The sequence below is a fragment of the Melospiza georgiana genome, chromosome 16 (genome assembly GCF_028018845.1).
Source record: "Melospiza georgiana isolate bMelGeo1 chromosome 16, bMelGeo1.pri, whole genome shotgun sequence".
In the NCBI taxonomy this organism is placed as follows: domain Eukaryota; kingdom Metazoa; phylum Chordata; class Aves; order Passeriformes; family Passerellidae; genus Melospiza; species Melospiza georgiana.
Window position 1 is genome coordinate 14,351,429 of NC_080445.1, and position 27,907 is coordinate 14,379,335.

General features: G+C 53.4%; 2 protein-coding genes across 5 annotated transcripts in view; one reads left to right on the forward strand and one right to left on the reverse strand.

The window, feature by feature from the left end:
- Positions 1 to 428: 428 nt before the first annotated feature.
- On the forward strand, positions 429 to 11,365 carry NLRC3 (NLR family CARD domain containing 3). The gene is made up of 17 exons (XM_058035839.1): positions 429 to 454; positions 1,333 to 3,123; positions 3,677 to 3,763; positions 4,443 to 4,526; positions 4,732 to 4,815; positions 5,647 to 5,730; positions 5,835 to 5,918; positions 6,734 to 6,817; positions 7,541 to 7,624; positions 8,031 to 8,114; positions 8,218 to 8,301; positions 8,512 to 8,595; positions 9,211 to 9,294; positions 9,401 to 9,484; positions 9,883 to 9,966; positions 10,124 to 10,207; positions 10,950 to 11,365. The coding sequence occupies exons 1-17, from the start codon at positions 429 to 431 to the stop codon at positions 11,038 to 11,040; spliced, it is 3,087 nt and encodes a 1,028-aa protein (XP_057891822.1). The 3' UTR covers positions 11,041 to 11,365.
- A 1,503-nt stretch (positions 11,366 to 12,868) lies between these two features.
- Positions 12,869 to 27,907, reverse strand: part of CLUAP1 (clusterin associated protein 1) — a 63,502-nt gene continuing 48,463 nt past the window's right edge. For 2 of the 4 annotated variants that reach the window (XM_058035597.1, XM_058035594.1), the window contains 4 exons: positions 23,586 to 23,690; positions 15,314 to 15,369; positions 13,640 to 13,681; positions 12,869 to 13,373 (listed from right to left, as the gene is read on the reverse strand). In XM_058035597.1, coding sequence (XP_057891580.1) covers positions 13,218 to 13,373; positions 13,640 to 13,681; positions 15,314 to 15,369; positions 23,586 to 23,690 — 359 coding nt within the window. In that variant the 3' untranslated portion in view covers positions 12,869 to 13,217. The remainder of the gene's footprint in view (positions 13,374 to 13,639; positions 13,682 to 15,313; positions 15,370 to 23,585; positions 23,691 to 27,907) is intronic. The other 2 variants (XM_058035598.1, XM_058035595.1) reach the window with 1 other exon arrangement.

The window sequence follows — 27,907 nt, forward strand, 5'->3', positions numbered from 1 at the left end:
TAATTAGAAACAACCACATAAGACCAATCACAGATGCACCTGTCGCATTCCACAGCAGCAGATAATCATTGTCCACAATTGTTTTTGAGGCCTCTCAGCTTCTCAAGAGAAAAAATCCTCAGGAAAGGATTTTCATAAAAAGATGTCTGTGATACCACATGTGTGCCACTGGAGGTCTGGGCCCAGCTGTGCCCCTGACACTGAAGGGGGCTCTGTGCCAGGCAAAGGCTGATGAGTGACCCCCTGGCTGACCCACAGCCAGCTCAGAGTGGGCTCCCTCCCACACCTCTCCTGATCTTCTCCTCTTCCTCCCCAGGGCCATGGACAGGGGCTGAGGAGCCCCGGGTGGGGCCGTGAGTGGCCAGGGTACACAGGGTAGCCCATGGGACACTGCTGCCACCACAGCACCCCTCACCCTGGCACCACCCATGCCACAGGAGGCCTCTGATGGAAGGTGAGTGGTGCTTGGGCAGATCTGCCACCCTGGGGGGGTGCTGGGGTCAGAAATGGGTGAGGGGGACACCAGGGTGTGAGCAGGTCCAAGGCCGCACTGGGGAATGGCTGCCTCTGGAGGGACACGATCCTGCTCAGGCTTTGTTCTCTGCATGGCTTTGGATCCCAGGAGGAAACAGCATTTCATGGTTGTGCTCTTCAGTCTCCTTGGCTCCAGTTTCAGTAGCTGCTGCCCTCAGCCAGCAGCTCCCAGGGCTTTGGGATGGCATCATCACAATGAGGGATTGGGCAGGGCATTCTGGGGGGCTCCAGCTGGGCCTGACCCTGACCTCTCGATCGATTCCCACCTTGGCTTCATCCCTGCCTCGCTGCCATGGACTCTCTGATGAACTGCACTCCTGGCTGAGCCTGGTGGCCACCGCTGGCCCTGTCCTGCTCCCCTGGCTCAGGTGTCACAGTGAAATTAAACCCCCAGTAAAGGCTGGACAACCAGGGGATGATGGTGTGAGAGATTCAGGGCTGAGGTTGGAGCCTTCCAGGCAGGAGGGAAAGCAGGGAAAGTCCAGGGGAGTCCATGGCAATGAGGCAGGGATGAAGCCAAGGTGGGAACTCAATTGAGAGGTCAGGATCAGGCCCAGCAAGGGCAACCAGGTTCAGACACATCCCAGAGGCCACCAGGCAAGGTCAGAACGATGAGGTCCAAGATCTAACTCCTACAACACAGCTTTAGCTGAGGCTGAAAGCCCAGGGCTGAGCTTAAATGGGCTCCTGGACTGACTGTGAGGCTGACCAGGGCCCTTTAGGCCTGTTGGTGCCCTCTGAGCCCTGCCACCCTTCCCACCACCATGTAAACATGGGCACAGCAGAAAAGTGAAGCAGGTTCTGTCATTTGCCTTTGTGCTTCCTCCTCTTCCTCCTCACCCCTGTCTCGTTCCTCTGTGCAGAACCCATGGTGCAGAAGCACGTGGAGAGCCTCCAGAGCTCCTGTGGGAATGGCCTGGAGACAGGAGCCCTGCAGCGCCTCACCAACCTGCTGCTGGTGGAAGGCCTGACCGACATCCAGCAGAAGGAGCACGACATCCTGCAGGTGGAGACCACCAAGGGCCTGCCCAGCACATCCAAGAGCATCCCCCTGGAGAAGCTGTTCCTGCCTCTCTCCAAGCTCAGCATCCCCCCTCGGATCTCCGTCACCGTCGGCGTGGCCGGCATCGGCAAGAGCACTCTGGTGAAGCTGTTTGTGTGCAGCTGGGCAAAGGGGGAGATCAGCAGGGACATCCTGTTCGTGCTGCCCCTCACCTTTAAGGAGCTCAACACGCACGAGAAGCTCTCTGCTGAGCGCCTCCTGAGCTCGGCCTGCCCCCACATCCCGGCCGGGGCCACCCACACCCTGCTCATCCTCGACGGCCTGGATGAGTTCAAGACGCCCTTGGATTTCTCCAACGCAGCGGTTTGCACCGATCCCAAGAAGGAGATCCAAGTGGACAACCTGATCACCAACATCATAAGGGGGAACCTGCTGCAGGAGGCCTCCGTGTGGGTGACGGCGCGGCCGGCGGCGGCCGGGCAGATCCCCAGCGGGCTGGTGGACCGCATGACGGAGATCCGGGGCTTTGGGGCTGCAGAGATGAAGGACTTCTTGGACCACATGTTCCTGGACAACAGAGATCTGTCCAGCCAAGTCCTGCAGCACATCAGGGCTAACAGGTCGCTCCATGTCCTGTGCACCATTCCTGGATTTTGCAGGATTGCTGGTTCCTCAATCGCTTATTTCCTCAAACACAGCAACGATCAATCCCAAGAAGCGCCCGTGGTCCCCAGGACCCTGTCAGAAATCTACTCCTATTACTTTAAAATGGCTCTGAGTGGTGACTGGCTGGAAAAGCCGAGAGAAGCCCTCAGGATCGAGCAGGCTGTGAACACCAGCAAGAAGCTGGTGGGCAGCCTGGGCAGGCTGGCCTTCTACGGGCTGCTGCGGAGGAAGCACGTGTTCTACGAGCAGGACATGAAGGCCCACGGCATCGACCTCTCCCTGCTGCACAGCTGCCTCTGCACCCGCCTCCTGCTCAAGGAGGACCTGCCGGCCTCCACAGCCTACTACTTCTCCCACTTGACCATCCAGGAGTTCCTGGCAGCTCTCTATTACTACACGGCGGCCAAGCGAGCCATCTTCGATCTCTTTGTGGAGAGCGGCGTGTCCTGGCCCAAGCTGGGCTTCCTCAGCCACTTCAGGAACGCGGCGCAGAGGGCGCTGCAGGCCCAGGACGGGCAGCTGGACGTCTTCATGCGCTTCCTCTCGGGGCTGCTGTCCCCGCCGGTGAACCGGCTGCTCTCGGGCTGGCTGCTGCTGCAGGACGAGCAGGAAGGGTGGCGCAGCCAGGCCGTGGATGCCCTGCAGGGCTGCCTGCAGGCCGAGCACGCCGTGTCCTGGCGCGCCGTCAACGCCATGCGCTGCCTGCAGGAGCTGCAGCACAGCGACACCGCCCAGGCCGTGGAGGAGGCCCTGAGGAGCGGCACCCTGGCCGGCATGCTCACCCCCATCAACTGCTCTGCCCTGGCTTACCTCCTGCAGGTGTCTGATGTGTGCCTGGAGGAGGTGAACCTGTCCAACTGCCTCACCTACAATGTGTGTAAGAGGCTGCTCTCCCAGCTCCTCTTCTGCCACAGCCTCAGGTGAGTCCTGCTGGAATTGCACCGGGAGGTGTGAGGAGAGGTGCCAGGCTGTGACTGTGGAATCCCAGACTGGTTTGAGGTGGAAGGGAACTTAAAACCCATCAGTTCCATGGGCAGGGACACCTTCCACTGTCCCAGGTGCTCCAAGCTCCATCCAACCTGGCCTTGGGCACTGCCAGGGATCCAGGGGCGGCCACAGCTGCTCTGGGCACCCTGTGCCAGGGCCTGCCCACCCTCACAGCGAACAATTTCATCCTAAATTCTAATCTAATTCTCTCCTCTTTTAGTTTAAACCTGTTCCCTGTTGTAAGTCCCCTCTAAGTACTGGAGGCTGCAATGAGTTCTCTCTCCCCTGTGACTCACAACCCCAGGTGTCAATGGAGACTTGGGTCCACCAAATGTTGTCCACCTGCAGAAGGGGTGGCACTGGTTCAGTTCTGCTTCTCTCCTTGAGTTTCTAAACCTGGGACAGGCAGATGTCATGGGAGGATGATCCTTTCCCCACTTTCTTCTCCAAACCCCTGCTCTTGCTCTTTCCTTGTGTGTCCTGCAGGCTGGACAATAACCAGTTTAAGGACGATGTGATGGAGCTGCTGGGCAGTGTGCTGAGTGGGAAGGACTGCCAGATCCAGAGGCTCAGGTAGGACCTGGCCCAAGGTGGGTGGGATGTCCTGGGGATGCAGTGTGGAGCTGGGGGCACTGCAAAATCAGGGTGAGGGTCCCCCAGGAATGTGTCTCCCCCTGGCTCCCCAGGGTGCCCAATGACAAGGACAGCCCCACACGATCCCCTGCACCCAGGCACAGTCACCTTACCCCAAAATTGTCTTGCCCAGTCTTCCTGGAACTGCTGCCTCCTCACTGTTCCTAAAAAATGTCAGTAAATCCATGGGTTATCCTAACAAACCACTTCCCAGGGTCACAGCAGATCCCTGGACACTCGAGGCCCTGCATGGAGCACCTGCTGCGGGGAGGGGACAGGCTCCTGACCCCCATGCAGGGAGGTGCCTCATCCCAGACAGATGGGCTCCCACTTTCCCCACCTCCTCCTCTTCCTCAAGGCTGCACAGAGTTCCCCATGCTGCCATCCGAGCTCCTTTATGGGACACAAACAAATTTTATGTCCAGAAATGGTGTCCTTGCAGTCCTTGCCTGGTGTGCCCCCCAGGAGAACATCCATCACTTTCCTTCTACCATGACCCAAATGCTCCCCATGGCTCTTCCCTGCTCACCCATCCCAGCTGCCTCCTGGGACGTGCCAGGCTCTGTGCCAGTCTCTTTCTCCTCTGGAAAAACACCCAATTTTCCTTTTTTTTGGGCAGCTTGGCAGAAAATCAGATCAGCAACAAGGGAGCCAAAGCTCTGGCCAGGTCTCTGCTGGTGAACAGGAGCCTGATGGTGCTGGAGTAAGTGTCCCCCTTGTCCAGCCCCATTCCCAGTGGGAACCATTCCCTGCCCGTGGCTGGGCTGGATCCCACCCCCTAAAGCCACCACCACGAGCTGCTGGCCTCATGTCCCACCCCAGCAGTGCCATGTGGAGACATCTGGCTTAAGCTGGGCCTGTGCCAGTCTGGCTTTGCTAACCTTGGCTTTTCTGCTGTCCCGCCCCAGCCTGCGCAGCAACTCCATCGGCCCCACCGGAGCCAAGGCCCTGGCTGATGCCCTGAAAAAAAACCAGATCCTGCAATCCCTGAAGTGAGTCTCAACCTCTGGAGCATCTCCTGAGCAGATCCCCAGGGCAGGCCCCCTTCCAGGCATCTTCTGTGCCCCTGGGGTTTTGCCAAGCTCCAAGGGCAGCACATGGGGACAGCCTGGGCACACACGAGTGCAGCTGGCACAGACCCAGAGAATGGGGCAGATCTGGGGCAGAAATTTGGGGTTCTCACTTCTTGGGGCAGTGAAGGGAGGGGCTGGGGCTGCAGTCCAGGTTGAGGTCCTCTCTGTGCATGGGAACTCCCAGGTGCTGTTTGGTGGAAGAAGGAAAATCCCATGGGAGAGGAGTGTGACAGTGTTCACAGAGGTCTCAGGTTGAGGGGAGAGACGAGGATCTGACTCCATGTTTCAGAAGGCTGATTTATTATTTTATGATATATATTACATTAAAACTATACTTAAAGAATAGAAGAAAGGATTCCATCAGAAGGCCAGCTAAGAATAGAAAAGGAATGATAACAAAGGTTTGTGGCTCAGTTCTGTGTCCAAGCCAGCTGACTGTGATTGGCCATTAATTACAAACATCCAACATGGGCCAATCCCAGATGCACCTGTTGCATTCCACAGCAGCAGATAATCAATGTTTACATTTTGTTCCTGAGGCCTCCCAGCTTCTCAGGAGGAAAAACCCTAAGGAAAGGATTTTTCATAAAAGATGCTTGCGACAGAGGAGGGAAGGAGACTCCTGGTCAGGGATGCTTGGGGGCCAGACCCCTTTGTCAAGCCAGGGCAAGCAAACCCCAGGGCAGGTGGCCACAGGCCCTGGCCCTGCTGTGGGAGCATCCCTGCCTGGCCTCACTCTGTGTCCCACAGCCTCCAGCACAACTCCATCAAGGAGGACGGCGCCGCCTTCCTGGCCGAGGCCCTGCTGACCAACCACCGGCTGCTGACCCTGCAGTGAGTGACCAGACGTGGTGTCCCCGCCATCCAGCCCCCAGCAGGGTGGGTGCCACCCGTGGGGACGTGGCTCTGCCATTCTCAGGTGCCTCCTGCCTTTGCAGCCTGCAGAAGAACGCCGTGGGAGCCCAGGGTGCCCGGAACATGGCCGAGGCGCTGAAGCAGAACCGCAGCCTGAGGGAGCTGATGTGAGCACGGTGTGAGGGCAGGGATGGCACTGCCAGGGCCACATCCCCTGCATCTGTGGGCAGAAAAGGGGCAGGGCTGTGTGCCAGGCAGCAGGGACAGTGCTGGCTCTGCCCAGCGGGGCTGGTGGGGATGGAGAGAGCAGAGCCTTGGGAGCAGCCCTGTGGGGATGCTGTCTGCACCTCCAGGCATGCAGGAGCCACGTGAAGGAAGGAGAAGCTGTTTCCCCTCTGGCAGAGGGAAGCAGCAGGGCTGCAGGCCCTGAGGAAACATTAAAAGCTATTCCAGCTCAAAGCAGCCCTGAGAAGAGAGGTGTGTGTAGGTGGGGAGTGAGGTGGCAGCGAGTTCATGCTCACTGCTGCAGCAGGAAGGGCCTGGGGGAGGTGAATCCATTGCTGGCAGCTCCAGGCTTCATTGTGACCGTGTTCACAGGGGTCTGAGGATGAGGGAAGAGACGAGGATCTGACTCCGTGTTTCAGAAGGCTGATTTATTATTTTATGATATATATTATATTAAAACTATACTAAATGAATAGAAGAAAGGATTTCATCAGAAGGCTGGCTAAGAATAGAAAAAGAAAGAATGATAACAAAGGCTTGTGGCTCGGACAGAGGGTCTGAGCCAGCTGACTGTGATTGGTCATTAATTAGAAACAACCACATGAGACCAATCACAGATGCACCTGTTGCATTCCACAGCAGCAGATAATCAGTGTTTACATTTTGTTCCTGAGGCCTCTCAGATTCTTAAGAGGAAAAATCCCAAAAAAAGGATTTGTCATAAAAGATGTCTGTGACCCTTCCTCTTCTGTTTCAGACTCTCAAGCAACTCAGTGGGAGACAGTGGCTCCATTGCCCTGGCTGAAGCTCTGAGGGTGAACCACAGCCTGCAATGCCTGGAGTAAGCTCCCCCTCCATGCCTGGACTCCTTGATAACAGAGCCCAGCCTCCTCCTGCCAGCAAAATCTGCCACCCCTCAGGCCCTCCCCATGTCTGTGTCACTGCACATTCCCTGGATGTGCAGGCTGGACACGATGTGGCAGCTCCAGCAGCAGCCAGGCTGGAGGGACTCTGGCAGAATCAATCCTAAAACCCAGCGGTGACTTTTTATTCTGGCTTGGAGGAAATCAGGAGCTTTGGGTGTTTTCTCTCTCAAAAGTGACGGGAATTGGCTGAGGAGGGAGGGAATGGCCGGGGCCTGGCAGAGTCAGCCTGGAATGGTGCCACCTTCACTCCCCATGGGAACAGCCCCTAGGCAGGAGGGCTGGTGGCTCCTGCTGGTGAGTGGCCGTGCCCTGGTGCTGTCCTGTGACCAGGATCCCAAACCCGTGGGAGCCACGTGCCCAGCTGAGCCAGCAGCCATGGTGACACAAGTGGGGACAAGGGTGCTGCAAGCCCTGTCCCCTGTGCTTGCTGGGGCTGGGGCTGCTGTGGCCAGCAGGAACGGCTAATCCCACCCTGGATGCTCCCAGGGCTGCTCCTTCTGCCTTGGTTTCCCTGCTCCCTGTGGCTGGGAGATGCCCTTTTCTTGGTGAAATGGGCACTGTCCACCCCAGCCATGGCCCTGCAGCCCAGCTGTGATGCCAGGACTGGCCCATCCTCACACCTCCCCTGTTTGTCTCAGTCTCCAGAGCAACTCCATCAGCAGTGCAGGGGTGACAGCGCTGACAGCAGCTCTCTGCTCCAACAGGGGACTCCTCAGCCTCAAGTGAGTGACAGCCCCTGCAGCCACCCTGGCCAAAGGCTGGGCTGGGACCTGGGAGCTTCTCAGAGCTTGTGCCTGGTTATTTCCATCTCTGAGATGCTTGAAAGCAGCTTTGGTTCCTCCTCCAGCTGTGAGGAACTTCTCTGTGTCTTTATCTTTCTTCCTTTGGGACAATATTCATTCAGCCCCATCTTGGAATGACAGGATGGCAGCAGGGATGGGAGGCTGGCAAAGAGCCCTGATGGGCCCACAGGGAATGGAGCTGCTGGAGCTGATGGGGGTGGTCTCAGACAAACTGCTCTGCTCAGTCCATGGCCTCAGCCCACAGCAGGAGGGGAAGGGGCTCAGGGGGAGCAGCTGACCCTGCCCTGCCCTGGCTGCCCCTCCCCAGCCCTGTGTCTGTCCCCAGCCTCAGGGAGAACTCCATCGGCGGGGAGGGGGGCCCGGCCATCGCCCGCGCCCTGCGCAGCAACAGCACCCTCAGGAAGCTGGAGTAAGTCCCATGGGGGCCCCAGGAGGGCACCCAGACCACCCCATGCTGTCCCTGGAGCTGTCCTCAGTTTCTCCTGTGTCACCTGAGCCCTGTGTCCCTGCAGCCTGGCGGCCAACCTGCTGTATGACGATGGGGGCCAGGCCATCGCCTCGGCCATCGGAGAGAACCGGGCTCTCACCTCCCTCCAGTGAGTGTCCCTGGGCCCTAAAACCCCGGCATGGACACGGGCAGGGACACTGCTCCTGGCCATGGCACCCTGGGAGCTGTGCTGTGACATCCTGGATGGGCCCACGGGGTCCTGCACATCCCTGGGTGGATGTGGATGGCTGTGGAGCCTGGCTGGATCAGGGCACGCTCACAGCCCAAGGCTTCACCTCTCATTTTCTCCTGCTTGCAGCTTGCAGTGGAACTTCATCCAGGCCAAAACAGCCATGGCCCTGGCACAAGCACTACAGTCCAACAGCAGCCTGGTCAGCCTCGAGTAAGTGGGGACACAGGTGGTCCTGGGTCCTACTGATAGCCCATCCAGTGCCACCTCTGCCATGGCAGGGACACCTCCCACTGTCCCAGGCTGCTCCCAGCCCTGCCCAGCCTGGCCTTGGGCACTGCCAGGGATCCAGGGGCAGCCACAGCTGCTCTGGGCACCCTGTGCCAGGGCCTCTCCACCTCATTCTTGCCAATATCCCATCTAACCCTGCCCTCTGGCAGTGGGAAGCCATTCTCACTTGTGCTACAAACCCTTGTCCTTGTGCCTGGTTTGTTTCCCCAAGTGCTCTGAGATGCTGAAAGCAGCTTTGGTCCCTCCTCCAGCTGTGAGGAACTTCTGTCTTTATCATTCTCCCTTTGGACCATATATTCATTCAGCCACATCTTGGAATGAATCTCTGCAGATCCTTGTCCCAAGTCCCTCTGCAGCTCTCCTGGAGTCCCTTTAGGCCCTGCAAATCTGCTGTGTCCCCTGGCTGGGGATGCTCTAAATGCTCCAGGAGCTGTCCCAAGCCATTTGGGGATGCTGGGAGAGCAGGGCCTGTGCTGGCCCTGTTCCTGTCCCTGCCCTGGTTCCAGACCATGGGCACACCCAGCCCTTCTGTCCCAGCCTGCAGGAGAACACCATCGGAGACGAGGGCATGGCTGCCCTCTCGGCTGCACTGAAGGTGAACACCACGCTGGCAGATCTGCAGTGAGTACCCAGGCTGCAGCTGTACCTGCTGTCACAGCCCAGTTACCCTCATTAACACACCATGGCCACTCAGGACAGTGCTGAAGGTCCCTGTGTTCCCTTGCAGCCTGCAGGCGGCTTCAGTTGGCACGGCCGGTGCCCAAGCCCTGGCAGAAGCCTTGATGGTCAACAAGAGCCTGCAGGTCCTGGAGTAAGTGGGGCCACCAAGCACCCAGGGCTGTGCCACGGGTCCCTGGGTGTCTGAGAGCCCTTGGCTCAGCTCTGCTCCTGCCCTCTGTGATCTCCCAGAGCTGTCCCTGGGTGTCACTTCTCCATCTCCTCTCATCTGTGCCCCCGGGGCTGTCAGGCTGTCCTTCCTCAGCGCTCCTGTTTGCATCCTGCGGGCTGTCCTCTGTCCTTCCTCACCTTTCCCTTGTTTGATCCTGCCGGCTGTCCTCTGTCCCTCCTCACCTTTCCCTTGTTTGATGCCTGCGGGCTGTCCCTCCTCACCGCTCCTGTGTTTGCAGCCTGCGGGCTGTCCCTCCTCACCTTTCCCTTGTTTGCAGCCTGCGGGCTGTCCTTCCTTCCTCACCCTTCCCCTGTTTGCAGCCTCCGGGGGAACTCCCTGGGCCCAGCCGGGGCCAAGGCCGTGGCCAACGCGCTCAAGGTGAACCGCAGCCTCTGCAGGCTCAAGTGAGTATCGCAGCCCCGGAACAGCCCGGGCAGGCCTTCCCTTGGGAACAGCGGGGATGGCCAAGCCAGGGCTCCCAGAAGGACAAACCCTGAGCAGGTGGCTCAGTGCATTCCCTCCACACGTGCTGGCGCTGTCTGACCCTCCTGCCTCCCGCAGCCTGCAGGAAAACGCCCTGGGCATGGACGGAGCCATCTGCATCGCCACGGCCCTCAGGGGCAACCACGGCCTCACCTATGTCAAGTAAGTGGCTGCTGCAGGAAAGGCAGGGATGGGGAGACCATGGAACCATGCAGGAACCTTCTCCCTGCCAGCCCTGCCCTCTCCTGGCTGCCCCACAGGGCAGGGGCATCCTGTGCTCCTCCCGGTGTGAAACCACCATCTCCACACAGCTCCGGAACCCTCAGCTCCCCTCCAGGGATGCCTCTGGGCCAAAGAACCACCTCAAAAGAGAAATCCTCTCCAAAGCCAGGGGAGAAGGGGCTCAGCCCCTCCAGCTGCCCCGGGCTGTGTCCAGCTCCTCCCTTGGCTGCCTCAGGGCTCTCAACCAGCAGGGTCCTCCTGCACAGGGTGGGGTGGGCACAGGTGATGCCAGACTGTCACCAGAGGACACGAAACAACACAACGTGCACGCACTGCTGTTCTCAAGATGAAAAAGGGAAGTTTCTTTTCTGACTCCAACATTTATAGATTCCCAAAAGTGCCAGTGGATTGGAGGATGACAGTCCCACCTCTCCAATGACACTGGACAAACCAACAATCCATCAAATTTCTCCTCCTCCATAAAAGAATGCAAACCAATAAGTTATTTACAGAAAATGTGTGAGAAACTTCATGACAAGAATGTCAACATCAGAAGGCTTAGAGAATCTTTACAAGACAAGGTGACGCCAGATGCTGGTGCAAAGCTGGGCACCATCTACTGTCCCCAAGGATCCTGCTGTGCCTCTTGCCCAGCCTGAGCTCTCTCTCTCTCTCCCCCCAGCCTGCAGGGGAACCTCATCGGGCACTCGGGAGCCAGGATGATCGCGGACACCATCCGGAGCAACGCGCCCGACTGCGTCGTGGACGTGTGAGGGACCCGGCTGCAGAGAGGGGACTGGGGTGCCCCTGCCCTGGGTGACTGCAGAGTGCCCATCTCAGGGATGAGAACTGGAGCAAGGACAGCTCCTGAGCTCCTGGAACAGCCCAGGAGGACCGAGGGTGTTGGATCAGGAGTGCAGGAGGGTCAAGACTCGCGTTGAAAGCTGAGGGATGTGTGTGCCCGTGTCTGTTCATCCAGGCCCTGGGGGAGCTTCAGGGAATGGGGGAAATGCAAATAGGAGTGAGGAGGGGCAGATGCCACAGCCAGACCTTGTTTTTGTGGGGGATTTATCTGCTGGTGGCAGCAACTCCTCCTGTGCCTTGTCACCCCTGGCTAAAACCAGCCCAGTCCAGCAGGGTACTCTGAAATCCCAGCTAGACACAAGAGATTTGCTGCTGCCTTGCTCAGATGGGAGTGATGCTGTGCACCTGGCACTCCAGCAGGTCCTGGCTGGTGCTGTGCCCTCACTAACAGGCTGGTGCTGGCCAGACACACCTGCAGTGTTTGGCAGAGCTGTTCTCTAACAAGAAGAGGTAACCCAAGGCATAGGAGTGGAACCATCTTGGAAAATAAAGAGTCCTCAGGAAAATGGAGGAGTAAGCAGGGGAATGTAAGAGGAACTGCACTGCCTGAGGGTGGGATGTCTCCAGTACACCTTGGTGCTACACCAGGACTGCCTCAGCTCAAACTGCTGCCTCTCAGCTTCAGGCTGGAGCTCTTGGAGCTCCTGCTGCTCTCACGGTGTTCTGTGACCTTGGGACACATCCTCCCGGTGTCCCAGCTGCAGGGTCTGTCCCTTGCAGGTCACCTTTTGACCAGGAGAGCAGAGGTGGTGCCTTTGTCTGTGTGGCAGGGACCCAGGGACTCCCAGAGGTGCCAGGTTTGCAGGTGACCCAGCAGCCAAACTGTGAACCCTCAGAGTCCCCTGAAGCCTCTGTCCCCTGTAAGGACACTGCCACACTCAGGGAAGCCAGTGGCTATGCAGGGACCTGGGGCTGATCCACAGACACTGGGCTGAGCTCTGGAGATGTAAATGCTTGGGAATAAATTCATTTCTGGATGAGAAGATGCCTTGTGCAGCCTTGCTCTTGCACTGCAGGACATTTGGGATGGGCTGTGCTCCTCTGCCCGGGCTGAGAGCTCAGTTCTCTGGCACAGGGGCTGCTGCCTGGCACCAGCAGGGCTCTGCCACCTGCCTGCTGGCTGTGCTGGAGGCTAGGTGGCACTGCTGCCTGGAGAGAGAGGCTCTGCCTCTGTGCACACCAGCTGTGGAGTCACTTTTTCATCTACACGAAATAGAAAACTGTGACTCAAACTGCAGCCCTGCTTTCAGGGGTCAGATGATCACAGAATGGTTGGGTTGGAAGAAATCTCAGAGCTCATTCATTCCCAGCCCTGCCATGGCAGGGACACCTCCCACTGTCCCAGGCTGCTCCCAGCCCTGCCCAGCCTGGCCTTGGGCACTGCCAGGGATCCAGGGGCAGCCACAGCTGCTCTGGGCACCCTGTGCCAGGGCCTGCCCACCCTCACAGGGAACAATTCTCAATTCCCAATATCCCATCCATCCCTGCCCTCTGGCAGTGGGAGCCATTCCCTGTGTCCTGTCCCTCCATCCCTTGTCCCCAGTCCCTCTCCAGCTCTCCTGGAGCCCCTTCAGGCCCTGCAAGGTCTCCCTGGAGATTTCTCCAGTTTTAACTCCACTCCTTCAGTCTCCCTGGTGCTGCTCTTTGTGCAGACAAGCCCTTGATTAAGTAAAGGATATGTTTAGGATAAATAGATTTAAGCCAGATTTAAAACTGATTGAGATGCATTCCCAGAGCAGCTTTTCATCCAGTTTTATTAAGCCAAAGAAATCTATTTGGACATAATAAAATGCAGGGAAATCAGGCACATGATGCTCACTGGAGTGAGGCTTCTGGCACTGGAGTGCACAAGAGCCAGTTTAGTGCAATTATGGAAATAAGTGCACATTACTGTGATTCTCATTATGGATAAACTGCTCATGCTTTGAGATTCACAAACCTGGCAATCCAAGTTTAATTTTCAGGTTTAATGAACATTATTTACCAACTCCTGAGTTCACACTGACACACACTTCTCAGACAGCAGGGTATTAGCTCCTGGCCTCTCCAAAATTGGTGCTTCAAGAGGCCTCCTGCTCCTGAAGGGTCAGAAGTCATTATCACTTTGCTCCAGTGGCTCTGGCTTCCTGGCTCGGAGACTGGATTTGCCTGGGGTGATTTCCATGCTGTCATCTTCCAGATCATCCTCCTCCTCCTCATCTTCATCTTCATCCAGGTCAATCTCACTATCCCCTGAGTCGTCCTGCAGGACAGGGAACAGGAATCCATGACCAGCTCAGCTCTGCCCTTTGCCAGCCCCACATGAGGGATGGCAGTGTTGTTGTTCCCCTGCACTCCCAATGGATTGCAAACCTCCTTCCCCACCCACGGGGCTCAGGAACACAAATTCCCTGACTTCTGCTGGCTCTGGGCTGTTTAACATTGAGGTGACAGCTGCTGTGAGCCCACAGAGTGGAGGGGAGTGGAAGAGAATGAATCCCAGGAGAGGAATCCAGGAGAGGAACCCACCTGAGCCTTGCGCCGGCCGGGCCGTGCCGGGGCTGGGGTCCCCTGGAGAGCCAGAGTGGAGGAACACCAGAGGCAGAGCAGGAAAAAAAAGTACAAGAACATAAAAGAGACCAGAAAGTACCCAGGCTGGAGCAGGGGAGAAGGCAGCAAAGGCAGGCACAGCTCAGGTATCACACCAGACAGGGGCTGGGCACACAGCACTGGCTCTTCCTCACTCCATGAGCTCCTGGAGGGGGCTCAAAGCAGCCTCAATCCCTGGGCTGGGACACACCAGCAGAGCCTGCAGAGATCCCTGAGCTCTGAGAAGCTGCAGGCAGAGGGCAGAGCAATGAGACAACTGCAGAGGCTGCAGCTGAGGGAAGTCACAGGCTGAAGGCCTTGGCTTTCCATCCCTGACGTGCTGGGGCTGTGCCAGCAGGGACAGAGCTGCCAGCAGGGAGTCTGAAGGGAACAGAAATCACAGAGGGTGACCATCCAAACCTGTCACTAACGTGGCCAAGGACAATCAGGCAGCACTGGGACTACAGTGACATCTTCACCCACAGCAGAGCACTCTGCCCTTCCCAGAAATGGGTCAGGATGTGCAGGAGGCAACAACCCATTCTGGCAGGAGCAGAGAGCAGAGCAAGGGCTGCAAGTTCTCTCCAAGACACAAGGTGAGGGTGCCCCAAAAGCTGTGGCTGCCCCACCCCTGAATTGTTTTAAGTCAGGCTGGATGGGGCTTGGAGCAACCTGGTCTAGTGGAATGGGTCTCTGGGTGGAACAAGATGGGTTTTAAGGTCCCTTCCACCTCAAACTGTTCTGGGATTCCCAGAAATGTCTGAACTCCTCTCCCTGAGGGGTGTCTGCTGGATTGAGACAGAAAGGTTCCACCCACACTGGGAATCAACAGCAGCACAGGCTCAAACACAATCCCATAGTGACCACAGCTGTACTAGTTCCTAGCCCTCTCCAAAACAATGTTCCATCATCACTGGAGAGAACAGCCCCACTGCCCCTGGCATGGCAGCAGCTTTTTGGGATGGTGGGGAGAGCTAACTGCAAATGCCAAGCACATCCCAGCAGCTGGCTCTGGTGCAGATGTGGCCACTCAGGTGTGCCCAGAGGCACAGACAGGCTGCCCATGGGTGCCAAAGGCTGGGCACAAACACAGAGCAAGTGCCTCCTGTGCCTTTTTAAAAGCTGTGTGAGCCCATTCACATGGAAACCAGAACCAAGGGCAAGGCCAGGAGCCCTGGGGCAGCAGGAATCCCAAGGGCACAGCTCACAGTCCTGCTCTCAGCCCTGCCCCATCCTCCAGGGCACTGATGCTGCCAGCACAGGGCTCCAAGGAGTGACTTTAGAGCAGTGAAAGGGAATTAGGTCCATATATTTAACTGCACTGGTCCCTCTTCCCAAAAATCTGCCCCACAGCTCACCAGAGCATTCCTGCAGCCTGTGTGCCACTAGTTCTGCACTGCAGGATGGGGTGAAAGCACATGGAGCACACAGACTCCAAGAACAAAGGAAAAATAAGGAAATATATGCCTATGCCAAGGAAAGGAGTCAGCCATTGGAAAGGAGGGGAAAAGCAGGCCTGGGGTGTGAGGATTCAGCAGGTAAAAAGGTGTCTCTCCAGCTGGCATGTAAAGCCCTGTCAGAGAAGCTCTGCAGACACATGAGCTGGTTACTCACATCCTCCTCTGTGTCTCCACCTTGCATTGATCCCACGATCCGTGTGCCAACTCTTCCTGCAGGAGCAGAGAGAATCCCATCAAACCTGGCTGGTGTCACAGGAGCAAAGACAATCCCATCAAACCTGGATCATGGTCACAGGAGCAATGAGAATCCCCCTCAAAACTGGCTGGTGGTACAGGAGCAAAGAGAATCCCCCTCAAACCTGGCTGGTGTCACAGGAGCAAAGAGAATCCCATCAAACCTGGCTGGTGGTACAGGAGCAATAAGAATCCCCATCACACCTGGCTGGTTGTTCCAGGAGCAAAGAGAATCCCCATCAAACCTGGATCATGGTCCCAGGAGCAATGAGAGCCCCCTCAAACCTGGCTGGTGTCACAGGAACAAAGAGAATCCCCATCAAACCTGGATCATGGTCCCAGGAGCAATGAGAGCCCCCTCAAACCTGGATCATGGCAACAGGAGCAAAGAGAATCCCATCAAACCTGGCTGGTGTCACAGGAACAAAGAGAATCCCCATCAAACCTGGCTGGTGGTACAGGAGCAATAAGAATCCCCATCACACCTGGCTGGTTGTTCCAGGAGCAAAGAGAATCCCCCTCAAACCTGGCTGGTTGTTCCAGGAGCAAAGAGAACCCCCCTCAAACCTGGCTGGTGTCACAAGAACAAAGAGAATCCCATCAAACCTGGCTGGTGTCCCAGGAGCAAAGAGAATCCCCCTCAAACCTGGCTGGTATCACAAGAACAAAGAGAATCCCATCAAACCTGGATCATGGTCCCAGGAGCAAGGAGAATCCCCCTCAAACCTGGCTGGTGTCACAAGAACAAAGAGAATCCCATCAAACCTGGCTGGTGTCACAAGAACAAAGAGAATCCCCATCAAACCAGCTCATGGTCACAGGGAGGGAGGAGGAAGGGCAAAGCTCAGGGTTCATCCCTCAGTGAGAAGATGAGATCCCAATCCATGCATCACCCTCCTTGTTAAGCCTCATTGCTCAGGAGAGGGTAGGAGGGGTAAGGCTGACAGTAATTAACATTGGACTCAATGATCTTGGAGTTTTTCTCCAGCATTACTGATTCTATCATTTTAGTTCCAGTCAGGGACTATTTCTGCTATTTCCAAAGCTACCTCATTCCAGCCTGATGGCTCTGGCAGAACAAGAGGCAATGGGCACATTAAGAAACAGGAAATTCTATCTAACCCACAAACCTTTTATTATGTGGGGGCAGCCAAACACTGGGACAAGGCTGCTAGGAGAAGTTTAGGAGTCTCCATCCATGGAGATACTCAAGCCCAAACTGGATGTGGTCCTGGACAAGCAGCTCAAACCTTCTGTTAGATCAGAGAGGCTGCTCTAGATCATCTTGAGAAGTCCTTCCAACCCAAAAAAATCCATGAACTGACACATTTCTTCCTCTGCTTTGGTACACAGAGAACAAAAGCTTGTTTTTTTCCATGTGGTGAATGAACCCTTTTTCCTTTAGAGAGCTCAGACCCTTTCTGATATTGCAGGATGGATTGAATCTCACAGGAAACCCAGGCAAACCTCAAGAATTTCCTGATGGGAGCACACAGCGTCCCTGCTTTTAGCTACCCTGAGGCCATGGGGAATGCTGGCAGGTGTCCCTTGCTGGGGAGGGAGTGCTGGGAATGGGGAGGGCAGAGCTGGGAGCAGGGAGAAGCTCCTGGGGGCTGCCTGGGTGACTCAGCCCTGCTGCTGCAGCCACAGAACCCACTCCACACTGGATCCTGTTTCCAGCCCTGCTGTGTCCATCCCATCACACCAATTGTTCATTTCCTGCCATCACCAGCTTCCTCCATGCCAAATATGGATTGTTCCAATCCAGAACAATCCAATCTGTGCTGTTTTTAGCATGGAAACAAGGCAGCTTTAAAATATACCCTGGCAAATCTCTGTTTTTTCTACTTCCCAAAGCACAAAAGATGACAGGTCCCCTTTGTCCCACGCAGTTTGAGCTGAGTTAGTGGTGGGAAAAAGCTCCTAACTCATCCACAGCTCACCAAAAAAAAACCCCCTGTTGTATCAAGGCAGATCACTAAAAGGATTTTATGTCTTTATATGAAAAGCAGAGGCCTCTATGCAGCAGTTGCTGGTAACACAGGAAGTGGAGATGGAATTAAAAGATTTCTGGATACATCTGTCTTCAGGCTTTGGAGACTTTTGCTCTAATTTGTGCAACACTAAATGATATAAATTTGGGGGTGATTACACCTGACATCCTTAGATGACAACAGAACCCCATTTTTGCCCAGCCTACAAATGACCCTTGAGTTTAACTGCAATTTTACTCTGTAGAAGGCTCAACATGAAGTGCAAAATTGGGAATTACTACCTCAAAAAAGAGAAAGCTGCAGGGAGCTGCTAAAAGAAGACAAAACTGAGAGAGACTCTGAATAGAAAAGAGAATCAAGATGTCAGATAAGGAAAGCTGATGGAATGGGACAGTTCAAAATGCCATGGAGAGAATGCTCCCAGGAGGAGTGCAGGGTGCTGCTCCCCCCTCAGTGGCAGCAGTGCACACATGCCATGGACACAAACCTGCTCACACCTGGGGGAACTCCAGCATCTGCTACTGCCTGCACTTGGATCCTGCATTGTCTCAGCCAGGAGCAGCTCTCTGAACCAGCAACTGGGTCAGGTCCTGCAGCAAACCCTGGGACTCTCCCAAGAGAGACCCCAGCATGGAGAAGGGCTGCAGCAAACCCTGGGACACTCCCAGGGCAGACCCCAGGATGGAGAGGAGCTGCAGCAAACCCTGAGGCTCTCCCAGTCATCAAGAGAGGCTGCAGCAAACCCTGAGACACTCCCAAGATGCAGAAGGGCTGGGACTTCACCTGAGCACTAAACTGTAAGGAGAAGATAAATCAGATTTTCCATGGAGCATTGTTGTCACCCCCAGCCCATAAATCCCACATTTGCCTGTGTGGGGATGGCCCTGGGGTGTTCCTGAGTGTGCTGGGGCAGGCAGCAAACAGAGGAGTGCCCTGCATGGCACAGGGACAGCTGGATGTTGTCATTTGGTTTCCTGGGCTCAGTTCAGCTGGGCTCACACAGCTGCCAGGAGGAGAGGGCCTGTGGTGCCTCCTTCCAACAAATGTGACTCCAGCTGGGACAGGCTGCACACAGCAGTGATCAGGAGGATGCTGGTAATGAACAGGCTGTGACTCACTGCACCTGTGGAGTCAAATCTCCCTCCCTGTGCATGGCCATGGTTTGTAGGCACCTCAGAGAGCAGAAGGCAACGTGCAGCCCTGATGTGGAGCTGTGAGCTGTTGCCATTTTCCCTCTGTGTGGTGCTCCCCATTTCCCCAAGCTGTGCAGCTGCCCAGGATGGAGGCACAGGGCAGGGATGATTCCCAGCTCCTCAGGCAGCAGTGGGTACAGGTTAACCCTCACAGCAAGGAGTGACACACAAGCTGAGAGCCTGGGAGGGGGGCAGGTGGGTTTGGGCACATTTTGCTCCCAGTCTGGAGATCTGCAGTCAGTCTCCAGTGCTTCATGTGAATTCAAAGCATGAACTTGCAGAGGACAACTCTCCTCCCTCTGCATCACATTCCCTTCCACACAGAAAAATGGGATGAATCTTCTGCCTGATCCTTCTGAACTGTGGCTCTGCGTGCACTGTGCTCTCAGTCACAGAGTGATGGAATTTCCTGAGTGGGGAGGGACCCCCAGGGATCACCCAGTCCCACCCCTGGTCCTGCACAGACCCCCCAACACCCCCACCCTGTGCCTGGGCACTGTCCAAGCTCTCCTGGAGCTGTGGCAGCCTCGGTGCTGTGCCCATTCCCTGGGGAGCCTGGGCAGTGCCAGCACCCTCTGGGGGAAGAACCTTTCCCAAAATCCAGCCTGGCCCTGCCCTGCCCAGCTCCAGCCATTCCCTGTCCCTGCCCCTGGGGAGGAGCTGCAGCCCCCCCTGAGCTCTGCCCTCAGTCTCCTCCTCCAGCTGAACAATCCAAGTGCCCTCAGCTGCTCCTCAGACCCTTCCCCATGCCCAGGTCCCTGCTCTGGACACTCCAACAGCATCAGATCCTTCTGATATTGTGGCACCCACACCTGTCCCAGAGCTGAGATGAGGGCAGAGCAGAGCAATCCCCTCCCTTAGAGCAGGACCCTGATCCCAGCAGCATCTTCCAGGCATTGCCAAAATCCTGGAAGCACAGGATGAAGCACAGCCCAGCTGCTGCATGGGGAGCACACTTTGGTTTATTTCTTACACCTCCATGAAAAGGAAATCTGCCAGGAGGTGAGGGAGCTGCTCCCACATTTCAGACCTACAGCCTCTCCTCCTTCTTCATTCTGATGTTGGGATGGGGCACACCTGGGGAGGCTGAGAGGGAAGGAAAACATTCTAGAAATCCCATAGCAGAAATCTGAACATGGCCACAAGCTGGAGAGAGAAATTCCACAAGCAGAGTGACAATTCCCAATGCCAACAGCACCTTCCTGGTAAGGAAGGATTGGAATCAGGACTGTGGAGGCTCACCTGAGAAGATTTGCACATCAAAACTCTCCTTTTCCCTACAGGACTGAAAAGAATGAGGGATAATCCAGGCTCTGCAGCCTTTCCCCAGCATGGAGGGTGCCACAGGCACTCAGCAGCAGTGCCCTCTGCCATCATCATTAACCCTGACCCTCTGGGCCAGCTCTGCCCAGGAAAGGGCTCCAGGAGAGCTGCTCTCACTGTGTGACTCTGGGCTGACTGTCTGCTAAAAAAACCAGGGTTTTATAAAGCTGTCTTCTCACAGTAAAGATCAAATGGGGCTGGAGTTGTTCCTGTCTCAGTACTGCAATGGTTTCTGAGGTCTGGCCAGGACAAAGCCAGCCCTTAACACCAATGTTATGAAAGGAAACGAGCTCCAGCACGGGGAGGAATGGTTCACAGGAACTGAAACACCCTGGCAGTGTGGAATAAAAGGTGATTTCCAGGCACAGCTCCAAAGGGAGGGACTGTTTCAGCTTCATTCAGCAGCACTGCCTTGTCACAGCACAATGTGTCCCAGGCTGCCACCTCTGGGAGGGGAAAGGTCCTCATGATGCCACAATGCATTTCAGAACTCTGATCCAACTGACTTGAAAAGATGGATCTGCACATGGAATCAGAACATCACCTCAAAATCTGTCACTTCTGATGGTGTGGGTGACTAAAGTCTATTTAGTTCAAGGAGAGACTGGACAGGTTCTTAGGAGAAAATCAGTGTCCTGAGGGTTAGCTTAAATCTGTGCCAGCCACAAGTGATGGGGCTGGAACAGCCTGAGAGCCCCAGGGAAGCTGAGAGAAGCTCCAGGTGCTTCCCCAGGCATTTTCTTCCAGCCAGGGCTGGGGACAGACCAGGCTGGATACTACAATGCATTTCAGGACCATTTTTGTTCATATCCACCCCAGCTGCACATGAAGCACCATCCTGCAAACAACTCATTCAGGCAAGAGGGTTCTCCACTCTGCAAATGGTTAAAGAATTTCTTTTCCTTTGGCACTCTGACAAAACAAGAATCTTACTGCAAGTGGCACCACAAATTCAGGGAAGTCCATTGTATTTGTCACAGCCTCACAGATCTATTGCCAGACAGAATAAAAATGGATGTGAAATTTTATTCATGTTGACAATGCTAAAACAAAAATGTAGAGATCAGAGTGCCTCCAGCTCTGGCATCCCCAGCAGAGGAAGGACCTGGAGCTGTTGGAGTGAGGCCAGAGGAGGCCACAGAGATGCCCCAAAGGTTGGAGCCAGGCTGGCAGAGCTGGGGGTGCTCACCTGGAGAGGAGAAGCTCCAGGGACACCTCAGAGCCCCTGCCAGGGCCTGAAGGGGCTCCAGGAGAGCTGCAGAGGGACTGGGGACAAGGGATGGAGGGACAGGACACAGGGAATGGCTCCCAGTGCCAGAGGGCAGGGCTGGGTGGGATATTGGGAATGAGGAATTGTTCCCTGTGAAGGTGGGCAGGCCCTGGCACAGGGTGCCCAGAGCAGCTGTGGCTGCCCCTGGATCCCTGGCAGTGCCCAAGGCCAGGCTGGGCAGGGCTGGGAGCAGCTGGGACAGTGGGAGGTGTCCCTGCCATGGCAGGGTGGGATGAGATGAACTTTAAGCTCCTTCCCACCCAAAGCAATGTGTGATCCTGTGATAAATCAGTGTAATCTCTAATCTACAAAATCAAATGATCAGTGACACATGGGTTTATTACAACACCCCCCTTAAGGAGGGGATTTTCCTGTCAGTGTGACACTGTGACAAATAAAGCAGCTGCAGCCTCCCCCAGCCAGGAGCTGTCCCCTCCCTGCTCCCTCCTGGACCAGAGCCCTTCCTGCTTCCCTAATCCAGGTTTTGCCAAGTTTGCTGTCCCAGCAGCACTGAGGTCACAGCTCCAGAGCCCATTTCCAGTTTCCCTCTTCAGCTGCTCCTGCCTGTTCCTCTCTGTGTGTGGGGAAGGGGTTGATTTTCTCTCTGCACCTGGGGAAGGGGTTGATTTTTCTCTCTGCACCCCACAAATCTCCCCCAGCTCCCTCTCTGCTGCTCCAGGGGAAACCAAATCCTATAATTCAAGTGTTTTAATTGGCTGAAAGAATAAATCCAGGAGCAATATTGTCAAACCTGCATTTAGTTTGAGTTTTGCTGCATGTAGACAGAGCTGATGAAAGGGCTCTTGATGGTGAGTGTGCTGATTTTTCTCAATTATCCCAAGTGGCCTAAAAAGAGGGATTATCTCTCCCTGAGAATCTTGCCTCTATAATGGCAACACACACTGGAGTATCTGCCCACCACAGAGAGAGGGAGGAAGCCTTATCTCCCAGCACTGATAACTTGGGAATTAGAGAGGTAAAAGATGGAAATTGGAATGTAAAACAGATATAAAAGTGCACCCCAGGAGGCACAGGGACTGAGCACAGTGGGCTCCTTCTCCTCAGCTTGAGAGCAAACGTGGCTCAGCAGCATCACCATGTAAGAAAACACAAAGCTTCAAAAGCAAGTGATTGAAATATCTTAAATTGAGTCAATTTAAAAAGCAATAATTAACAGAAATAATGTTCTTGTTATGCTGCCTTGATCATTAAGTGCATCTTAAATGCAAATTGCTGAATACCAGCAGATTTGTGGAGTGTTTAATAGCAAACATTCAACCCTGGTTTTCTAAAGAAGCTGCTACTGCTTCTGACATTTATCTCAGGTCTTAAAGTCTGATGAACTGAGTTTCCATTAAGGGTAATTAATGATAACAAAGGTCTTCCTAGAAAAAAAGAATCTACTGGCAGCAAAATCTATAACTTTTAGAGTAAAACTCCAAAACTGCTATTAAGAGCAGCAGGGACTCAGGTTATGGTGTTCTCTGAGATGAAGCATCACAGTCAGGTACAGGGTCACTTCCAAAGCTCTAAAACCTGTGTACAAACCTTTCCTTGAGAAATGCCAATGTAAAGTATTCCTTAGAGAATATCAGTGTTCCTAGAACTTAACAAGACTTCAATTTTCAAGAAAAAGAGAGGATAAAAATGCTTAAATTACATTGATTTGAGAATGTCAGCTTCTGTCCCTGGTGTCAGTCAGAGAGGGGAAAGCAGAATTGCACTCACAAGACCCCAGATGTCTGCAGTTTATCTAAGGAACAGCTTCCAGAGGAGTGGTGGCACAAGAAACCCCACACAGGCACCTCCTGCAGGGCCCAGAGAGGTTTGTGCTCACAGCTCACAATCCCTCACTGCTAACAAACAGAACTATTCTGATTTCCTGGCTGGGTTTTGCTCCACTCCAGACTGAGCAGAGCATTTCTTTTGCCACAGACCCTCACCCAGCAATTCCTGTGAGCAGAGGCTGCAGTTGCACTGCCCAGGAAGCAGGACAGAAGGACAGAATCCCTCCCTGGAGCAGCAGCTCAGGTATGCCACACCTGTGCCAAGGCAGTGCAGGTGGCTTTAGTGACTCACTGAAGGTCTCCCAGCTGAAACAGGTGCAAGAGCTACAGGGAAATAAATGTTTTACAAAGAGAAATGGGATTGCCTCCCTAAGGCTTTGCACAGAACTGCTTCAGGAATGTGGAGGGCAATACCAAGGCAGGATTTTCCCCACACAACCATTGTTTTTCCCAGTAAATAATCCTCAATTTGTTGTTCCCACAGGGCTTTAATCCTCCTGCAGCTCCTGAGAGCTGAGCAGTGCCAATACCCTGAAGGGTGACAGGGGCTTGTCACATTTGCAGCCACTCAGGTAAGTGCAGCCCATGCCTGTGGCTCAGGGCAGCTCAGGAGGGGTGAGGATACCTGGCAGCAGAGGTTCTGTGCTGACGTGGTGCCTCGTGATCTGCAAATCCCCCTCGCTGTCAGAGCCTTCATCCTCCTGGATTTCTATGTCAGAGTCATCATTACCTGGTGAAAAACAGAGGCAGCTGGTTAAAACCACCCACAGCAACCCCAGCCCAGGTGGATACAGGAGACAGCAGCAGTTCTACCTTTGCTCAAGCCCGAGAGGAATTGAGAATTCCTGCACAGGGAAATGGCCAATCTCCACATCCCCAGGAGAAATCCTTCAGCAAGGGGGAGCCAAGGCAGCACCCACAGGAAACAGGAGCCTTGGGACAATCCCAGGCTGTTTAAACATCCCCTCTGGGCATGAGGAGCTGCTGCTACTTCAGCAAATGATTCAAAGATAAAACTCTTTGAGAAGCAATTGGGAAATGTGTGTTTATTATCCAGGTTTTACCCTGACACCAGCAATGTCAAAACTCATCTCCTGGGAGCATCTGCCTTTCATTTAATTCTAGATAAGCACAGTTCCACATTTCCAGATACAGGAATGCAGCTCCAGCCAAACCCAAGATGCTGGAGAGACAGGGAAGCTTCCAAAGAACAGGAGCTTCTTCAGATATTTTCATCATCTGCCTTTGTTTCCTTCTCCCCATCCAAAGCATAGTTCCCAGTGCAGGGAACCCAACAGGACCCCATGGGAGGACCCAGCACAGCAACATTTGCTGCTGATTATTTAGAGAAAATAGGCAATTCTTTCCCAGGTACATTTAATTACACACATGTCCAAGCTGAAAATGGAAATAACTACTTTAATTAGGATTAGTAATGAGCTGACACATCTTTGCAGTATTTAATTATCAGACAATATACAAATATTTGACATTTCCCCATCTTCTTTTTCACTGCAATATTAAGTTAATGAGAAAATAATAATGGCAAGGGGAGTATCTGCCAGCCTGGTAAGATTACAAGGCTCCAGCAGAGTTAGCTACAATTTCTATTTGCACTTTCTTCTTTGGCAAGTGAGGGAATCACTCACTGCTGTGTGAGCTGGATGCTGCTTCTGTTTGCCTGGCATTTAGGAAACTCAGGTTTTGTTCAGCCCTGCATGGGCAAACTCCTTGGGAGGAGCCATGTGGAGATTCCAGAAAGAATTCAAGTTTGTGCTCAGTATATTAAAGAATGAATTTATCATATCTGTGATGGCTCTTACTGCTACTATAATGCCCTCATTCTTATTTTGTGGGGTTTTTTCCTTCCTTCTTGGTTATTTATTTTATTTTTAGCTGCAATTTCTCCCTTTCAGGCTGTGTCATTCCTGTTAGGCAGCAGCACTGGGACAAGCTGAGGATGCTGCAGGGATTTCTTGGCCAAAGCTTTCCCATTCCATATCCATTTGTGCTTCCTGCTCCTGTGTGGGATTTGCTGAGCATGAGGTTCCAGCTGAGCAGGGAGCTGCAGCTTCCCACTGCCAGAGAGCAGGGTGGGATGGACAGGAGGAACAAATCTTCCCTGGGCCTTTAAAAAGCCTGGATTGCCTTTCCAGCCAAATGAAAAGAGAAATTTATCACCTGAACCCCCAGCAAGTCATGGAATGGCCTGGCTTGGAAAAGACCTCAAAGCCCACCCAGTGCCACCCCTGCCATGGCAGGGACACCTCTCAGTGTCCCAGGCTGCTCCCAGCCCTGCCCAGCCTGGCCTTGGGCACTGCCAGGGATCCAGGGGCAGCCACAGCTGCTCTGGGCATCCTGTGCCAGGGCCTGCCCACCCTCACAGGGAACAATTCCCAACAACCACAGTACAGCACTTTTCCTGCTGAGTTGTGACTTTGAAATAAATCCTGTTATAGACCCATGGCAAGAGTTTGGCTTTTCCTTCACCAGCCTGGCTGCAATCCTGGAGCACAGAGCTCAGAGCATCACTGCCCTGAACTCCTGCCAGGGGCTCAGAGAAGTGACAGCTGCAAGTTCAGCAATATCCAAATTCCTGCCTCCAAACCTCCTGCTCCCTCTTGAAATGACATCAAGCACCTTTTCCACTCCCCAAAACCAAATCTACTGCTCCAGTCCAGCCCAAGGGCTGCTACCACCAAGCTCTGCCCATGTACAATCTGAATTATCAGCTGAGCTGAATTGTGCTGAGCCTAAATCCCAAGGACACAGAACCAGAGGACAGTGCTAAGAAATTATCCAAATATACAAGACAAAGAGAAGCTGAGTACAGGCTTTTTATCAGGATTAAATTAAACACTAAGAAAGTTTTCAAATATACAAGACAAAGAGAAGCTGAGTACAGGCTTTCTATCAGGATTAAATGAAACACCAGCCCAGTGTGACCTGTCCTAAGCAGTGCTCCATACCCACCCCTCACTCTACACCCAGTGTGCCCAGCTCTCACCAAAATATTCTTAAATTCTTAAAAAGTATTCATAAAAAGTGATAACTCAGAAAGTTTCATTTAACCCCGTGCAAAAAGACTTATTGCCCTAAAGAAGCCACAGTCTCATTTGTGTATCACTGCACAGACAACTACAATCAATTTTGAAGAGACAAGGAACATTCCTTATGAAAAAAAACAGATTTTTCTCAGGATCAGCATAAAGCAATGAAAATAATCAACCATAAATTGCCATGTGCTTGTACATGGAGTACAGAAGCTACTGAATGGAGCTGGCTTATGAGATTTATATGGGTTTACATGAGGATTATTAGAATTCTCACAACAGACTTATTTATTATTATTCAGCAATCCATGTGCCCCAATTGAGGCCAAGCTGGCAGCTTGCAGAAGCTCCAAACTGAGGTTTAAAGCAGCTCTTGTATTTTTATTATGAAAAGGTAATCAGCAGAACAAGTCTGTAAATTGTGCTGGGCCCATCTCCCCACTGCTGTGATTGCCTCTGCTGCACAGAAAACACTCCAAATATCAGCCTGAGAGAGGATATATTGGCATTTAAAACCCCACTTGCCTTTCATTTCAACATTTCTATTTCATAAACATGGGTTTCAGTCAACTAAATTAGTTTCCTTTAAAACTGTCCAGCCACAAAAAATACACCCTGGTTCCACTGATCTCCAAAGGTGGGATTTTTGTTCCTGCTCCCAGAAAAAAATCCAGAGCTGATACCTGGACAGATAATATTACACTAAAATGATTTAATTTCTGGTAATTTGCAATGCTTGAAGGAAAAGCAGCATGATTTAATAACTTAGCAGTGATTTCAGTGCAGATTTGGTAGTTTGCATCAATATTCAAGTAAAGGTATCCAGCTGTAAAATAAGAAGTTACTGTGGTGAGGATAATGAGCACAGTGGCCATTGTTTATTGATATGCTCTGGAATTAGCTGTAAGTGCTGTGCAGTGTGTCCAATTTCAGAAAATCACAGCCTTGCAAGCACAGGCACTGCTCCTCAGCAATTACTGCAGCCAGCAGGATGCTGCTTTGGGGGAGAAAACATCATGAGAACAATCAAATGGGCAACTGCCAGCCACTTGATCCCAAATGGAATAAATAGCATGAAACAAGGCAACAGCAAGAAGCAAAGGGGTGGGATTGGGGTTTTTTGGGTTTTTTTGATGTGCTTTGAAGGACAGTGATGCCCAGTGCCCACTGAAAGCCTCAGCTCTGCCAAACCCATCCTATTGTCACACCAAACCCACACTCCTAAACCCACAGCTCTCCAGGCTGAAGGGAAAGAAAGGCTTGGACAGAAAAGCTCAGATAGAAAATATATTTGGAGGGAAGGTCCTTTTGTCCTTAGCACAAAACTGAGATCTCTCACCCATCTCTGAGATGAATTCAGCCAGTGCTGAGATGTAACTCCTAGGAATTCCATGGAAAACTTGGATGTTCAGAGTTGTGCAGCCAAAAACTGGGCAGTAACAGCAACATAGAGAACAAGGTTGGAGAGGTAGCTCTAAGTGCATTTATTTACCTTGCATGGTCATTTTAAGGTCACAGAATTATGGAATAATTTGGATTGCAAGGGACTTTATTGACACCTCCCCTTAACCCAGGTTGCTCCAAGTCCATCCAGCCTGGTCCATCCACAGAATCCAAATTCCCAATTTATCAGTGAGGATGATTAACACTGCCTGAGAAACCAATAGGTGTCAGCCACTCAAAGTAATTAAAATGAACTCAGGATGACAAGCTCCACTCAAACTGGGATTTGGAGTTTTAGCAGCAGTGAGCAGTCAGGTTATTTTTGGGCCCATTTGATCAAGAGGTCATATTTGGTGACCAGAACTATTTCTAACAGGCTTACAAGCCAAAAATCCATCCAAGCATTATTAAATTAGCTCATGAATTTGCAATTACCCACCAAGCACCACAC